This window comes from Microcaecilia unicolor, chromosome 3 (genome assembly GCF_901765095.1).
Source record: "Microcaecilia unicolor chromosome 3, aMicUni1.1, whole genome shotgun sequence".
NCBI classification, from domain to species: Eukaryota; Metazoa; Chordata; class Amphibia; order Gymnophiona; family Siphonopidae; genus Microcaecilia; species Microcaecilia unicolor.
This window is the reverse complement of record NC_044033.1, coordinates 4,715,421-4,733,819: the sequence shown is the minus strand read 5'-3', so window position 1 is coordinate 4,733,819 and position 18,399 is coordinate 4,715,421. Positions and strand designations below refer to the sequence as shown.

General features: G+C 45.2%; 1 protein-coding gene across 1 annotated transcript in view; it reads left to right on the top strand.

Annotated features, from left to right (window-relative positions):
• The window catches only part of SDE2 (SDE2 telomere maintenance homolog), a 59,735-nt gene that overhangs the window by 1,017 nt on the left and 40,319 nt on the right, over positions 1 to 18,399 (top strand). The window contains exon 2 of the mRNA XM_030195718.1: positions 16,802 to 16,919. Coding sequence (XP_030051578.1) covers positions 16,802 to 16,919 — 118 coding nt within the window. The remainder of the gene's footprint in view (positions 1 to 16,801; positions 16,920 to 18,399) is intronic.

Here is an 18,399-nt window from a genome sequence, read left to right as displayed (position 1 = left end):
GAGCCAAGTGTAGGACAGTCAAGCCATTGTGACATCACTGATGAGGTTGGCTCTTAGGCATTGGTGGAATGAGGCATTATGACATCACAATCTCAGCTCTGGTTAAATCACTGCTATGAACCAAGTATAGGACAGTCAAGCCATTGTGACATCACTGATGAGGTTGGCTCTTAGGCATTGGTGGAATGAGGCATTATGACATCACAATCTCAGCTCTGGATACCAGAGACTGAAACTCTTCACACTAAGGGGGGAAGTGGGCCAAGTATAGGACAGTCGAGCCATTGTGACATCACTGATGAGGTTGGCTCTTAGGCATTGGTGGAATGAGGCATTATGACATCACAATCTCAGCTCTGGTTAAATCACTGCTATGAGCCAAGTATAGGACAGTCAAGCCATTGTGACATCACTGATGAGGTTGGCTCTTAGGCATTGGTGGAATGAGGCATTATGACATCACAATCTCAGCTCTGGTTAAATCACTGCTATATGTAATACTACTACTACTACTTAACATTTCTAGAGCGCTACTAGGGTTACGCAGCGCTGTACAATTTAACAAAGAGAGACAGTCCCTGCTCAAAGAGCTTACAATCTAATAGACAAGTGAACGGTCGGTCCGATAGGGGCAGTCAAATTGGGGCAGTCTGGATTCACTGAACGGTAAGGGTTAGGTGCCGAACGCAGCATTGAAGAGGTGGGCTTTAAGCAAAGACTTGAAGATGGGTAGGGAGGGGGCTTGGCTTAAGGGCTCAGGAAGTTTATTCCAAGCATAGGGTGAGGCGAGGCAGAATGAGCGGAGCCTGGAGTTGGCGATGGTGGAGAAGGGTACTGAGAGGAGGTAGTCTATAATGTTCTACTACTCACTTACCCTGTACCCTTCTATCCCCTCCTCTTTAATTCCCTTACCTCTTATACTACTACTACTTGACATTTCTAAAGCGCTACTAGGGTTACGCAGCGCTGTACAATTTAACACAGAAGGACAGTCCCTGCTCAAGGAGCTTACAATCTAAAGGACAAATGTGCAGTCAGTCAAATAGGGGCAGTCTAGATTTCCTGAAAGGTATAAAGGTTAGGTGCTGAAAGCAACATTGAAGAGGTGGGCTTTGAGCAAGGATTTGAAGATGGGTAGGGAGGGGGCTTGGCTCAGGAAGTTGATTCCAAGCATAGGGTGAGGTGAGGCAGAATGAGCGGAGCCTGGAGTTGGCGGTGGTGGAGAAGGGTACCGAGAGGAGGGATTTGTCCTGTGAGCGGAGGTTACAGGCGGGAACGTAAGGGGTAATGAGGGGCTGCAGACTGAGTGCATTTGTAGGTAAGAAGGAGAAGCTTGAACTGTTTGCGGTATCTATCGGTTCAGGCGGAATATAAGACGTGCAGCAGAGTTCTGAACGGATTGAAAGGGGGATAGATGGCTAAGTGGGAGGCCAGTGAGGAGTAGGTTGCAGTAGTCAAGGCAAGAGGTAATGAGATCGTGGACGAGAGTACGGGTGGTGTGCTCAGAGAGGAAAGGGCGAATTTTGCTGATGTTAAAGAGAAAGAAGCGACAGGACTTGGCTATCTGCTGGATATGCGCAGAGAAGGAGAGGGAGGAGTCGAAGATGACTCCGAGGTTGCGGGCAGATGAAACGGGGAGGATGAGGGTGCCATCAACTGAGATAGAGAGTGGAGGAAGAGGAGAAGTGGGTTTTGGTGGAAAGACGATAAGCTCAGATTGGACATGTTCAGTTTCAGGTGGTGGTTGGACATCCATGCAGCAATGTCGGATAAGCAGGCCGATACCTTGGCCTGGGTCTCCGCAGTGATGTCTGGTGTGGAGAGATATAGCTGGGTGTCGTCAGCATAGAGATGATACTGGAAACCATGAGATGAGATCAGTGAGTCCAGGGAAGAGGTGTAGATTGAAAAAGAAGGGGTCCAAGGACAGATCCCTGGGGAACTCCAACAGAGAGCGGGATGGAGGTGGAGGAAGATCCATGAGAGTGTACTCTGAAGGTGCGGTGGGAGAGATAGGAGGAGAACCAGGAGAGAACAGAACCCTGGAACCCAAATGAGGACAGTGTGGCAAGAAGTAAATCATGATCGACAGTATCAAAAGCAGCGGATAGATCAAGGAGGATGAGGATGGAGTAGTGGCCTCTGGATTTGGCAAGGAACAGGTCATTACAGACTTTAGAGAGTGCCGTTTCTGTCGAGTGTAGAGGGCGAAAACCGGATTGAAGCGGATCGAGGATGGCATGAGAGGAGAGAAAATCAAGGCAGCGGCTGTGAACAGCACGCTCAAGTATTTTGGAGAGGAAGGGTAGGAGGGAGATGGGGCGGTAGTTGGAGGGACTGGTAGGGTCAAGTGATGTTTTTTTGAGGAGAGGTGTGACTACGGCGTGCTTGAAGGTGTTAGGTACAGTTGCAGTGGAGAGAGAGAGGTTGAGGATATGACAGATAGAGGGGGTGACAGTATGAGAGATGGTGTTAAGTAAGTTGGTGGGGATGGGATCAGAGGAACAAGTGGTGCATTTCGAGGAGAAAAGAAGGCGGGCGGTTTCCTCCTCGGTGATATCAGGAAAGGAGGAGAAAGAGGCCTGGGTTGGTTGGTTGAGGGAGAGGGTTGAAGGGTGAAGAGGAAGAGGTGCCTTGGTAGTGAACTCAAGGTTGATCTTTTGCACCTTGTCGCGGAAGTAGTCAGCAAGTGATTGAGGTGAGAGTGAGGGGGGGTGGGAGCGGAGAGCACTTTGAGGAGGGAGTTAAGGGTGGCGAAGAGACGACGAGGGTTGGCGCTAAGAGAATTGGTCAATTGGTTGTAATGGTCCTATTTGGCAAGGAATAAGGAGGACTGGAAGGAGGATAGCATGAATTTGTAATGAAGGAAATCTGAATGGGTACGAGATTTCCTCCACAGGCGTTCAGCAGATCGGGCGCAGGAGCGAAGGTAACGGATGCAAGGGGTCAGCCAGGGCTGAGGATTAGTACGTCTTGTGGGACGGAAGATGGATGGTGCAAGGGTGTCCAGAGGAGAGAGTGGCATTGTAAGCGGAGACAGCCTTGTCGACAGACTCGGAGGACATGATGGAAGGGAGGAGATTAGAGATAATGGAGGATAAGGTGAGAGGGTTGACAGCCTGGAAATTCCTGGAAGTAGTGGTTAGTGTTGGGCGGGACTGCAGGGGAGGGTGATGGTGTGAAGGTGATCAGGTGATGGACAGAGGGAGGAAGAGCTGAGGTGCAGAAATTGGAGGGTGAGCAGGTAGAGGAGAGGACGAGGTCAAGACAGTGGCCGTCTCGGTGAGTAGGGGTGGTGGAGCATAGCTGGAGGTTGAAGGAGGATGCTAGAGTGAGGAACTGAGAAGCGTGAGGGTCGGATTGGTCATCAACGTGTATGTTAAAGTCTCCGAGAATGAGGGATGGGGATGAGGGCTCAAGAAAAATGGAGAGCCAGGCATCGAAGTCGGTAAGGAAGGAAGATAGGGACTTATCAGGGGGGCGGTACATGACTGCAACTCTGAGTGGCAGCAGGTAGAATAGACGGATGGAGTGAACTTCAAAGGATGAGAAGCAGTGAGACTGCGGTAGGAGGAGAGGTTGAAAACTGCAGGAGGGCGAAAGTAGTAACCCGACACCGCCACCGTGGCCAACTGGGCGGGGAGAATGGGAGAAGAGAGAGCCTCCATGGCATAGGGCCGCGACTGAGGCAGAGTCATCAGGGGTGAGCCAGGTTTCAGTTAGGGCGAGGAGTTGGAGAGAATGGGAGATGAAGAGGTCATGGGTAAAGGAGAGTTTGTTGCAGATAGATCGGGCATTCCATAGGGCGCATGAGAAGGGGAGGGGAGAGGAGGGGAATGGAAATGAGGTTGGAGACATTCCGGAGTGGTCTGCATAGATAGGATGAGGATTGGTGTGGGGGACCTGGATTGGGATTGTTCTGTTTACCTGTCCAATTTAGATTGTGAGCTCTTTGAGCAGGGACTGTTTTTTCATGTATGTATGCCTTGTAGCGCTATAGAAGTGATAAGTAGTAGTAACATAGTAGATGACGGCAGAAAAAGACCTGCACGGTCCATCCAGTCTGCCCAACAAGATAAACTCATATGTGCTACTTTTTGTGTATACCCTACTTTGATTTGTACCTGTGCTGTTCAGGGCACAGACTGTATAAGTCTGCCTAGCACTAGCCCCGCCTCCCAGCCACCCACCACTGGCTCTGGCACAGACCGTATAAAGTCTGCCCAGCACTATCCCCGCCTCCCAACCACCAGCCCCGCCTCCCACCACCGGCTCTGGCACAGACCGTATAAGTCTGCCCAGCACTATCCCCGCCTCCCAGCCACCAGCCCCGCCTCCCACCACTGGCTCTGGCACAGACCGTATACGTCTGCCCAGCACTATCCCCGCCTCCCAACCACCAGCCCCGCCTCCCACCACCGGCTCTGGCACAGACCGTATAAGTCTGCCCAGTGCTATCCCCGCTTCCCAACCACCAGCCCTGCCTCCCACCACTGGCTCTGGGACAGACCGTATAAGTCTGCCCAGCACTATCCCCGCCTCCCAACCACCAGCCCTGCCGCCCACCACCGGCTCTGCCACCCGATCTTGACTAAGCTCCTGAGGATCCATTCCTTCTGCACAGGATTCCTTTATGCTTATCCCACGCATGTTTGAATTCCATTACCGTTTTCATTTCCACCACCTCCCGCGGGAGGGCAATGCAAGCATCCACTACTCTTTCCGTGAAAAATACCTGACATTTTTCTTGAGTCTGGCCCCCTTCAAACTCATTTCATGTCCTCTCGTGTCTGTGCCGTAGTAGTAGTGGAGGAATAGCCTAGTGGTTAGTGCAGTGGACTTTGAGCCTGGGGAACTGAGTTCAATTCCCATTGCAGCTCCTTGTGACTCTGGGTAAGTCACTTAACCCTCCATTGCCCCTGGTACAAAATAAGTACCTGAATATATGTAAATCGCTTTGAATGTAGTTGCAAAAACCTCAGAAAGGCGGTATATCAAGTCTCATTTCCCTTTCCCTAGTAGTTCTATAGCGGGTAAGCAGCGAGAGGGATGTGTCGACCGCTACAAAATAAGTACCTAAATGTACATAAACCGCTTTGAATGTAGTTGCAAAAACCTCAAAAAGGCGGTATATCAAGTCACATTTCCCCCTTGTGTGTTAAGCTTTTAGAATACTGTTAGTTGTATTTAGTTGTAGGCATTTACTCCTTCATAGAGCAAGCACGCCTAATGCAACACGTATAATGAAAGCTAAACACTTAATTTACATTATACAATTTGTGCTTAGTGCACACTTTAGGTGACCTGTAGAGAAATAACCTTTAAATGTATTTGTTAATAGGTTAACTTTTTTTTTTTTTTTTTTTTTAAAGAGAACTGCCCACCATCATACTTAGAATAGCTTACAGCAGTGTCTGGAGGGACAGGTTACTTAAAGAAGTGAAACATCCAAGCCCTTTGGGTCCACACACCTGGGGCACGTTCACAATATAGGTCAAAACCATAAATTTTTAAAGATTTGTTTAGTTACTAAGTGTCGGAACTGTCAAGTTTCCTAATTAAAGGAGGGAGACACTTGCATCAGGTTTTGATTGTGCATCTCCAATGGCATAATGGTTCAGCAAAGCTTTGCGCACCTCCTCAAACTGGGAGCACGTCTCCATGGACAGCCCTTGCAATGCCTGAAATGCTCTACCACTGAGCTTTCCTCCCAAGTAGCGCACCCAGTCTTTCTTGGTAATCTCATTGAGGTGGCAAATTTTCTCAAAGGCATTTAGATATCCATCAATATCACATTGCGTATCATCAAATTGCACAAACTGGTTGTTTCCAATCCGGGTTGTGGTTCCTACCTCTGGCCTTAGCGCAGGGGTTGGGTTGGAACTTTGAATACGAGCCACTTCCATCTCTAATCTCATTTACTGCTGCAGGAATTCTTGCTCACGTTCTTCACGCTGCAGCTGGCCTAGCTGCTCTCGCTCTTCCTGGTCCTCTCGTCGCTATTGGTCTAGCTGCTACTGCTCTACCAGGTAGATCTGCCGGATCTCAGTTGGTGTGGCATCTGGCCTTCCAATTCACGAGCCTCTGCTTTCACCCCGAGAGAACTCCACACAGCCAAGTCCTGCCACTCCAACTCCTTGAGGACATCCGATCGCTCTTGTGTTAGGTCAGGCATATCCGGTGTCTGAGGGCCACTATCAGCCGCCATCAGCACACTGCTAATCTCCTAACACTACCAAAAAATACTGAATGGGGAAGGGACCCTGGTACTGCTGCAGTCATCCAGAGCATTAGCTTTTGCAAGAATCTGGCCAATAACAGGGCAGAATATTTTTTCCTCAAGGCTTCTCTGCAACAGCCTTAAAACACAAAACAAACACCACCTGCTGACCAAAAAAGAGAAATAACACTGCATGAAAACATTACAGTTCAGGGGCTTAAAAAGCCTTGTTTTACCACAACCATATACTCTGGTATTTCACCGTGCAAAATTTGAAAAACAAGGTAACAAAGCTTAGACAGCTCGCGCTTGGATTGGCAACCAATGCAACTGAAACCATGAATATAAATCGTGCAATGCTATTTAATAAAGTTTGAAGTTTTTTTTAACACTAAATCCTTACAAACTAGGTATCCCAGAAATAAGCAGTGGATTTTCCCCATGTCAATTTAATAATGGTCTAGAGACTTTTCCTTAAGGAAGCTGTCCTTACCTTTTTTTAAACCCTGCTAAGCTAACTGCCTTTACCACATTCTCTGGCAACGAATTCCAGAGTTTAATTACATGTTGAGTGAAGAAATCTTTTTTCTCAGATTCGTATTAAATTTACTAGTTTGTAGCTTCATCGCATGCCCCCTAGTCCTAGTATTTTTGGAAAGAGTAAACAAACGATTCACGTCTACCCGTTCCACTCCACTATTTTATATAGATCTCTATCATATCTCCCCTCAACCGTCTTTTCTCCAAGCTGCCCTAGCCGCTTCAGCCTTTCCTCATAGGGAAATCATCCCATCCCCTTTGTCATTTTCGTCAGCCTTTTCTGTACCTTTTCTAATTCCACTATATCTTTTTTGAGATGCGTCTATCAGAATTGAACACAGAATTGACCATGTATACTCTGGAGGAAATGAGAAACAGGGGTGATATGATACAGACGTTCAGATATTTGAAAGGTATTAATCCGCAAACGAACCTTTTCCGGAGATACGAAGGCGGTAGAACGAGAGGACATGAAATGAAATTGAAGGGGGGCAAACTCAAGAAAAATGTCAGGAAGTATTTTTTCACGGAGAGTGGTGGGTGCTTGGAATGCCCTCCCGCGGGAGGTGGTGGAGAGGAAAACGGTAACGGAATTCAAACATGCGTGGGATAAACATAAAGGAATCCTGTTCAGAAGGAATAGATCCTAAGGAGCTTAGCCGAGATTAGGTAGCAGAGCCGGTGGGGGGAGGCGGGGCTAGTGCTGGACAGACTTATACGGTCTGTGCCAGAGCCGTTGGTGGAAGGCGGGACTGGTGATTCGGAGAAGGGGATAGTGATGGGCAGACCTATACGGTCTGTGCCAGAGCCAATTGGTGGGAGGCGGGGCTGGTGTTTGGGAGGCGGGGATAGTGCGGGGCAGACTTATACGGTCTGTGCCCTGAAGAGGACAGGTACAAATAAAAAGTAGCACATAAGAGTTTATCTTGTTGGGCAGACTGGATGGACCGTATAGGTCTTTTTCTGCCGTCATCTACTATGTTACGATGTAGTATTCGAAGTGCAGTTGCACCATGGACCGATACAAAAGCATTAAAACATCCTCACTTTTGTTTTCCATTCCTTTCCTAATAATACCTAACTTTCTATTTGCTTTCTTAGCTGCCGCAGCGCACTGAGCAGAGGGTTTCAACGTATCCTCAATGCCGCCGCTGCCGAGATCGCTTTCTTAGTCGGTGACTCCTAACGTGGAACCTTGCATTACATAGCTATAGTTAGGGTTCCTCTTTCCCAAATGCATCACTTTGCACTTGCTCACATTAAACATCATCTGCCATTTAGACGCCCAGTCTCGTAAGGTCCTCTTGTAATTTTTCACAATCCTCTTGCGATTTAACAGCCTTGAATAACTTTGTGTCATCAGCAAATTTAATTGCCTCACTAGTTACTCCCATATCTAGATCATTTATAAATATGTTAAAAAGCAGCGGTCCCAGCACAGACCCCTGGGGAACCCCATTAACTACCCTTCTCCATTAGGAATACTGACCATTGAACCCTACTGTTTTCTATCTTTTAACCAGTTTTTAATCCAGAATAGAACACTACCTCCTATCCCATGACTCTCCAATTTCATCTGGAGTCTTTCATGAGGTACTTTGTCAAACGCCTTCTGAAAATCCAGATACACAGTATCAACCGGCTCCCCTTTATCCACATGTTTGTTCACCCCTTCAAAGAAATGTAGTAGATTGGTGAGGCAAGATTTCCCTTCACTAAATCCATGTTGACTTTGTCTCATTAATCCATGCTTTTGAATATGCTCTGTTATTTTGTTCTTTATAATAGTCTCTTCCATTTTGCCCGGCACCAACCTCAGTCTCACCGGTCTATAATTTCCCAGATCCCCTCTAGAACCTTTTTAATATATCGCCGTTACATTGGCCACCCTCCAATCTTCTGGTACCATGCTCGATTTTGAAGGTAAATTACTTATTACTAACAATAGTTCTGACAGTTCATTTTTCAATTCTATCAGTACTCCGGTCCAGGAGATTTGCTACTGTTCAGTTTGTCAAATTGCCCCATTACATCCTCCTAGGTTTATAGAGATTTCATTCAGTTTCTTCAACTCATCAGCTTCGAATACCATTTGCGGCACCCCACCCAAATCTTCCTCGTTGAAGACTGAAGCAAATAATTCATTTTATCTGTCCATGATGGCTTTATCTTCCCTGATTGTCCCTTTTACCCCTCGGTCATCTAGTGGTCCAACCGATTCTTTTGCCAGCTTCTTTTGCTTTTAATATACCTAAAGAAAATTTTACTATGTGTTTTGCCTCCATCGCAATGTTTTTTTCAAAGTCCGTCTTTGCCTTCCTTATCAGCACTTTGCATTTGACTTGCCATTCCTTATGCTGTTTCTTATTATTTTCAGTCGGTTCCTTTTCTGAAGGATTTTCTTTTAGCTCTTATAGCTTCCTTCACCTCACTTTTTAACCATGCCGGCTGTCATTTGGTCTTCCTCACTCCTTTTTTAATAGATGGAATATATTTGGCCTGGGCTTCCAGGATGGTATTTTTGAACAGCATTCACGCATGGTGTAAATTTTGACCCTCGCAGCCACTCTAAGTTTTTTTTTTTTTTTTTCACCGTAACAGGATAGATCATAAGGAATGCCAAGCCAAATGCAAAGCGGAGATAAGGAGGGCAAAAAAGGACTTTGAGAAGAAATTAGCGTTGGAAGCAAAAATACATAGTAAAAATTTTTTTAGATACATTAAAAGCAGGAAACCGGCCAAAGAGTCGGTTGGGGCCGCTGGACGAAAATGGTGTTAAAGGGGCGATCAAGGAGGACAAAGCCGTAGCGGAGAAATTAAATGAATTCTTTGCTTCGGTCTTCACCGAGGAGGATTTGGGGGGGACACCGGTGCCAGAAAGAATATTTGAAGCGGGGGAGTCGGAGAAACTAAACAAATTCTCTGTAACCTTGGAGGATGTAATGGGTCAGTTCAGCAAGCTGAAGAGTAGTAAATCACCGGGACCTGATGGTATTCATCCCAGAGTATTAATAGAACTAAAAAATGAACTTGCGGAGCTACTGTTAGAAATATGCAATCTGTCCCTAAAATCGAGTGTAGTACCGGAAGACTGGAGGGTAGCCAATGTTACTCCGATTTTTAAGAAGGGTTCCAGAGGAGATCCGGGAAATTATAGACCGGTGAGTCTGACGTCGGTGCCGGGCAAGATGGTGGAGGCTATTATTAAGAATAAAATTGCAGAGCATATACAAAAACATGGACTGATGAGACAAAGTCAGCACGGATTTAGTGAAGGGAAGTCTTGCCTCACCAATCTAATGCATTTTTTTGAGGGGGTAAGCAAACATGTGGACAATGGGGAGCCGGTTGATATTGTATATCTGGATTTTCAGAAGGCGTTTGACAAAGTGCCGCACGAAAGACTCCTGAAGAAATTGCAGAGTCATGGAATCGGAGGTAGGGTATTATTATGGATTAAGAACTGGTTGAAAGATAGGAAGCAGAGAGTAGGATTGCGTGGCCAGTATTCTCAGTGGAGGAGGGTAGTTAGTGGGGTCCCGCAGGGGTCTGTGCTGGGTCCGTTGCTTTTTAATGTATTTATAAATGACCTAGAGATGGGAATAACTAGTGAGGTAATTAAATTCGCCGATGACACAAAATTATTCAGGGTCGTCAAGTCGCAGGAGGAATGTGAACGATTACAGGAGGACCTTGCGAGACTGGGAGAATGGGCGTGCAAGTGGCAGATGAAGTTCAATGTTGACAAGTGCAAAGTGATGCATGTGGGTAAGAGGAACCCGAATTATAGCTACGTCTTGCAAGGTTCCGCGTTAGGAGTTACGGATCAAGAAAGGGATCTGGGTGTCGTCGTCGATGATACGCTGAAACCTTCTGCTCAGTGTGCTGCTGCAGCTAGGAAAGCGAATAGAATGTTGGGTGTTATTAGGAAGGGTATGGAGTCCAGGTGTGCGGATGTTATAATGCCGTTGTATCGCTCCATGGTGCGACCGCACCTGGAGTATTGTGTTCAGTACTGGTCTCCGTATCTCAAAAAAGATATAGTAGAATTGGAAAAGGTACAGCGAAGGGCGACGAAAATGATAGTGGGGATGGGACGACTTTCCTATGAAGAGAGGCTGAGAAGGCTAGGGCTTTTCAGCTTGGAGAAGAGACGGCTGAGGGGAGATATGATAGAAGTGTATAAAATAATGAGTGGAATGGATCGGGTGGATGTGAAGCGACTGTTCACGCTATCCAAAAATACTAGGACTAGAGGGCATGAGTTGAAGCTACAGTGTGGTAAATTTAAAACGAATCGGAGAAAATTTTTCTTCACCCAACGTGTAATTAGACTCTGGAATTCGTTGCCGGAGAACGTGGTACGGGCGGTTAGCTTGACGGAGTTTAAAAAGGGGTTAGATAGATTCCTAAAGGACAAGTCCATAGACCGCTATTAAATGGACTTGGAAAAATTCCGCATTTTTAGGTATAATTTGTCTGGAATGTTTTTACGTTTGGGGAGCGTGCCAGGTGCCCTTGACCTGGATTGGCCACTGTCGGTGACAGGATGCTGGGCTAGATGGACCTTTGGTCTTTCCCAGTATGGCACTACTTATGTACTTATGTACTTCTCATTTTATCATAGTCTCCTTTTTGAAAGTTATGCTCTAACGTATTGGATTTCCTGTATATACTTACTCCAAAGCTAATATCAAATCTGATCATATTATGATCACTGTTATCAAGCGGCCCCATCTCCATTACCTCCCACACTAGATCATGCGCTCCATTAAGGACCAGATCGAGAATTTTTCCTTCTCTTGTTGGCTTCTGTACCAGCTGCTCCGTAAAGCAGTCCTTGATTTCGTCCAGGAAGTTTACCTCTCTAGCAAGCCCTAATGAAAAATTAGATATAATAGGCATCTCTGAGACCTGCTGGAAGGAGGATAACCAGTGGGACACTGTCATACCGGGGTACAAATTATATTATAGTGATGATAGGGTGGATCGAATTGGTGGAGGGGTAGCATTGTATGTTAAGGAGGGCCTTGAATCAAATAGACTGAAAATTCTGTAGGAAACAAAACACATCTTGGAATCACTGTGGATTGAAATTCCATGTGTAAAGGGGAAAAGGATAGTGAAAGGAGTGTACCACTGTCCGCCTGGCCAGGATGAACAGACGGATTTAGAAATATTATCAAAAACAAAATTACAGAGCACATCCGAGGACATGGATTACTGAGACCAAGTCAGCACGGCTTTTGTGTGGGGAAATCTTGCCTGACCAATTCACTTCAGTTCTTTGAAGGAGTAAACAAACGTGGACAAAGGGGAGCCGGTTGATATTGTGTATCTGGATTTTCAAAAGGCGTTTGACAAGGTACCTCATAGTAACATAGTAGATGACTGCAGAAAAAGACCTGCACGGTCCACCTAGTCTGCCCAACAAGATAAATTTATATGTGCTACTTTTTGTGTATACCTTACCTTGATTTCTATCTGTCATTTTCAGGGCACAGACCGTATAAGTCTGCCCAGCACTATCCCCCACCTCCCACCATCTAATCTCGGCTAAGCTTCTGAGGATCCATTCCATCGGAACAGGATTCCTTTATGTTTATCCCATGCATGTTTGAATTCCGTTACCGTTTTCCTCTCCACCACCTCCTGCAGGAGAGCATTCCAAGCATCCACCACTCTCTGTGAAAAAATACTTCCTGACATTTTTCTTGAGTCTGTCCCCCTTCAATCTCATATCATGCCCTCTAGTTCTACCGCCTTCCCATCTCCGGAAAAGGTTCGTTTGCGGATTAATACCTTTCAGATATTTGAACGTCTGTATCATATCACCCCTGTTTCTCCTTTCCTCCAGGGTATACATGTTCAGGTCCGCAAGTCTCTCCTAATACATCTTGTAACGCAAATCCCATACCATTCTTGTAGCTTTTCTTTGCACCGCTTCAATTCTTTTTACAACCTTAGCAAGATACAGCCTCCAGAATTGAACACAATACTCCAGGTATGGCCTCACCAACGACTTATACAGGGGCATTAAAACCTCTTTTCTTCTGCTGGTCACTCCCCTCTCTATACAGCCTAGCAACCTTCTACTTACGGCCACTGCCTTGTCACACTATTTCGTCACCTTCAGATCCTCAGATACTATCACCCCAAGATCCCTCTCCCCGTCGGTACCTATCAGACTCTCCCCGCCTAACACATATGTCTCCCGTGGATTTCTACTCCCTAAGTGCATCACTTTGCATTTCTTCACATTGAATTTCAATTGCCAAACCTTAGACCATTCTTCTAGCTTCCGCAGATCCTTTTTCATGTTTTCCACTCCCTCCCGGGTGTCCACTCTGTTACAGATCTTAGTATCATCCGCAAATAGGCAAACTTTACCTTCTAACCCTTCAGCAATGTCACTCACAAATATATTGAACAGAATCAGACCCAGCACCGATCCCTGAGGCACTCCACTACTCACCTTTCCCTCCTCCGAATTCCATTTACCACCACCCTCTGGCGTCTGTCCGTCAACCAGTTCCTAATCCAGTTCACCATTTCAGGACCTATCTTCAGCCCGTCCAGTTTGTTCAAGAGCCTCCTGTGGGGAACCGTGTCAAAAGCTTTGCTGAAATGTAGGTAGATTGTCTATAGCACATCCCTGATTTAATTCTCCAGTTACCCAGTCAAAGAATTCAATGAGATTCTTTTGGCACGATTTACCTTTGGTAAAACCATGTTGTCTCGGATATTGCAACTTATTGGCTTCCAGGAAATCTATCCTTTCCTTCAGCATCGCTTCCATTACTTTTCCAATAATTGAAGTGAGGCTTACCGGCCTGTAGTTTCCAGTTTCTTCCCTCTATCACCACTTGTGAAGAGGGACCACATCCGCCGTTCTCCAATCCCACAGAACCTCTCCCGTTTCCAATGATTTATTAAACAAACCCGCCAGAACATCTCTGAGCTCCCTTAATATCCTGGGGTGGATCCCGTCCGGTCCCATGGCTTTGTCCACCTTTAGCTTTTCAAGTTGTTTATACCACTCTGTTCCGTGAATGGTGCTATATCTACTCCATTTTCATTTGTACTTTTGCCAGTCCATCGCTGTCCTTCTCCAGGATTTTCTTCAGTGAAAACAGAACAAAAGTATCTATTTAGCAGATTTGCTTTTTCTTCATCATTATCTACATAGCTGTTCACAGAAAGGCTACAGAGGAAATTGGAGGGTCATGGGAGAGGAGGAAATGTCCTATTGTGGATTAAAAACTGGTTGAAGGATAGGAAACAGAGAGTGGGGTTAAATGGGCAGTATTCACAATGGAGAAGGGTAGTTAGTGGGGTTCTTCAGGTGTCTGTGCTAGGACCGCTGCTTTTTAACATATTTATAAATGATTTAGAGATGGGAGTAACTAGCGAGGTAATTAAATTTGCTGATGACACAAGTTATTCAAGGTCGTTAACTCGCGACAGGATTGTGAAAAATTACAGAAGTCCTTACGAGACTGGGCGGCTAAATGGCAGATGACGTTTAATGTGAGCAAGTGCAAGGTGATGCATGTGGGGAAAAAAGAACCCGAATTATAGCTACAGCATGCAAGGTTACACGTTAGGAGTTACAGACCAAGAAAGGGATCTGGGTGTCGTCGTCGATAATACACTGAAACCTTCTGCTCAGTGTGCTGCTGCGGCTAGGAAAGCGAATAGAATGTTGGGTATTATTAGGAAAGGTATGGAAAACAGGTGTGAGGATGTTATGCTGTTGTATCGCTCCATGGTGCGACCGCACCTTGAGTACTGTGTTCAATTCTGGTCGCCGCATCTCAAGAAAGATATAGTAGAATTGGAAAAGGTGCCGCGAAGGGCGACTAAAATGATAGCGGGGATGGGACGACTTCCCTATGAAGAAAGACTAAGGAGGCTAGGGCTATTCAGCTTGGAGAAGAGACGGCTGAGGGGAGACATGATAGAGGTATATAAAATATTGAGTGGAGTGGAACAGGTGGATGTGAAGCGTCAATGCTTTCCAAAAATACTAGAACTAGGGGGCATGCGATGAAACTACAGTGTAGTAAATTTAAAACAAATCAGAGAAACTTTTTCTTCACCCAACGTATAATTAAACTCTGGAATTCGTTGCCAGAGAACGTGGTGAAGGCGGTTAGCTTAGCAGAGTTTAAAAGGGGGTTAGGCGGTTTCCTAAAGGACAAGTCCATAAACCGCTACTAAATGGACTTGGGAAAAATCCACAATTCCAGGAATAACATGTATAGAATGTTTGTACGTTTGGGAAGCTCGACAGGTGCCCTTGGCCTGGATTGGCTGCTGGGCTCGATGGACCTTTGGTCTTTTCCCAGTGTGGAGGCTAACAAACTGGGCAACACAATAATAATGGGTGATTTCAATTTCCCAGATATTGACTGAGAAAATGGGTGGGTGTGTCCTCCATATGGGGTTTTTGGGGATCTAGCCCTTTAAGAGGAGCAGGTCATCAGCTGGTTTTTATCATTGATGCAGCCTATTAGGCGCGAGTATAGATGGGTATTTAAAGAGTGGGAGTATGACATCAGACGCTCTTATCTGGCGCGTAGGAGATTTCCAGACACGAACCCACTCTGGGTTTGTTGTCCGTGATCAGTTTAAAGTTTGTTTTCGTGAGTAATATAGTTTGAGAATATTGAAAACGATGAACTTGTTGCCATGATATACTCCAGCATGCATGTGAGCTGTGCTTGATTATTGCCATATTCTGTGTTATAGTTTCCCTTTCTGAAGAAGATATGTGAAACTCGGCCAGAGTTAAAGGGAATACTCATGGAGCTGGCAAGAATGATTTGGATGAATGGACTGATTTGGTTTTAAAAGCACAAACGTGATCATGATATATCCTCAAGGGAAGTGATGAAATATTTTTTTTGTTATTGAGTTATGATTTGTTGTGGGAGATTGTTAAGGTTTGTATGTGGGAATTATACATTTAGTGTTATTAAGCCTCCATTGCCCCATGTAAGCCACATTGAGCCTGCCATGAGTGGGGAAGCGCGGGGTACAAATGTAATAAAAATTAAGCACACTGCACCTCCCTATGTATACATCAGGAAGTTACATTATTTAAATCTGTGGGTTACCCTCTGAGCTCAGTATTGTACTGTGTAGTAGATATATCTATGTATCGTGTTTAGGACAATTTGAAGATGTCTTTTTAATATATCGAATATACAGAATTTTCACTGTTACAACCTACGATATGTGATAAAGATTTTAAAGTAAGCTCAGGTGTATGTACATACATGGTAAGGAGGCAGAACATCCCTTGGGGATATAATGGTTGGAATGGGTATGGTCTGAGCACATTTAAACACTTTATAATTGCAATATAAAAAGTTTAAAAAATTAGTGTTTACCCAAGGTATAGTAAGAAGTAAATTTGTAGACTTGGTTTTCTTATATTGTGGTCTTCCGTTTATCTATAATTTTCTGTTATGCCTAATGGTTGGGGCCCCTGCTGCCACCCTCCCCCATCATGCTCTGCTTTCCACGTCTAGGCTCAATCCCCCCCCCCCCCCCAATGAAAACATTGAACTCTCTTAGTTTTACTGTCACTTGCCATCTCCTTCATTTTTACTTTCTCTGTCTTAGTCCCGCATTCCAGCTCTTTCAGGCTCCTTTTCATTTCCCCTTTCTCCATTCCAGCTGAGAAGGTAACACTGTGGCTGGGCATCCATGGTTGCAGCTTCTAAGGGATCTAAGTGAAATGGTGGAATGCTAATAATGATATGCAAACACCTTCTAATATAGTAACGCAGATGAAGGAAACCCTTGTGACTTCTAATTTGACAAGGGATGTGGATTTGGGAGTAACATTATATATGAGGCAGTGAACTCGAGAAACTGGGATAAGCACAGAGGTTAACTGGTGTGTCTGTGGGACCAGACTAGATTAGCGTTACTGTCCTTGTCTGTCTTCATACTCTGATTCTGTAGAACCATGGTTTTGAGTTTAAATACCCATTTGTTCATGACTGTTCGTTTCCCTTTTATTTCTAGGGTATTCCTGTGGATAGTTTATATGTGACGTGTAATGGGCGACTGGTTGGTGCTGATCAAGAATTGCAGAATGGACTGGTTTATAGTCTGGCGCCTAGACTGTGTGGCGGAAAAGGAGGTCTGTTCTAACTTTTTGATGCTTTTTTTGTACTCGGCAGCATATTAAAGTTCTCCATGGAAAACAAGATTTGTGCTTACTAGTTTTTATGTTTTCATATTCAGTGATGTTCACTACTACAAAAAGTGGTTCGAAAGTACTTACAAAATAATTCTAATACTTAGTTAGTGACTAAATTGAATGGACTATATAGGGATCATGCAAGTGCCAGCTGTTAGCCGCAGATGAGCTACCTGGCAAATGTTGGCCTCGCCATCTCACATTGCTGATGTAATCACTTCAAGGGTTACATACAATTTCAGTAGTCAAATATATATTATCTACTCTTAATTAGACTACTACAGAAAATGGAGTGGAGGAGTGGCCTAGTGGTTAGGGTGGTGGACTTTGGTCCTGGGAAACTGAAGAACTGAGTTCGATTCCTGGCACAGGCAGCTCTTTGTGACTCTGGGCAAGTCACTTAACCCTCCATTGCCCCATGTAAGCCGCATTGAGCCTGCCATGAGTGGGAAAGCGCAGGGTACAAATGTAACAAAAATAAAATAGATACTATTGGAGATTCTACATGGAATGTTGCTACTATTGGAGATTCTACATGGAACGTTGCTACTATTGGAGATTCTACATGGAACGTTGCTACTATTGGAGATTCTACATGGAATGTTGCTACTATTGGAGATTCTACATGGAATGTTGCTATTCCACTAGCAACATTCCATGTAGAAGCCTGCGCGGCCACATTGGTGATCTGCAAGGGCCGACTTCTACATGGAATGTTGCTAGTGGAATAGTAGCAACAGTGGAGGAGTGGCCTAGTGGTTAGGGTGGTGGACTTTGGTCCTGAGGAACTGAGTTCAATTCCCACTTCAGGCACAGGCAGCTCCTTGTGACTCTGGGCAAGTCACTTAACCCTCCATTGCCCCATGTAAGCCGCATTGAGCCTGCCATGAGTGGGAAAGCGCAGGATACAAATGTAACAAAAATAAAATAGATACTATTGGAGATTCTACCTGGAATGTTGCTACTATTGGAGATTCTACATGGAATGTTGCTATTCCACTAGCAACATTCCATGTAGAAGGCTGCACAGGCTTCTGTTTCTGTGAGTCTGACGTCCTGCACGTATGTGCAGGACGTCAGACTCACAGAAGCAGAAGCCTGCGCGGCCACATTGGTGATCTGCAAGGGCCGACTTCTACATGGAATGTTGCTAGTGGAATAGCAACATTCCATGTAGAATCTCAAATAGTAGCAACAGTGGAGGAGTGGCCTAGTGGACTGGAGGAGCGGTACTTAATCACTGACCAGTTGATCTGACTAGCAAGATTTTACACACTATTTAGAACAACTTCCTCAAACAAATATCATAGTTGCCACATTTAGTTGTGTGTTTTAGTCGTGACACAGGCAGCCTTTGCAGGCTGTTCTCTAATGTGATTAATAGTAAGCACGTCTCCAGAGCAGAATTCTACATAGGAGT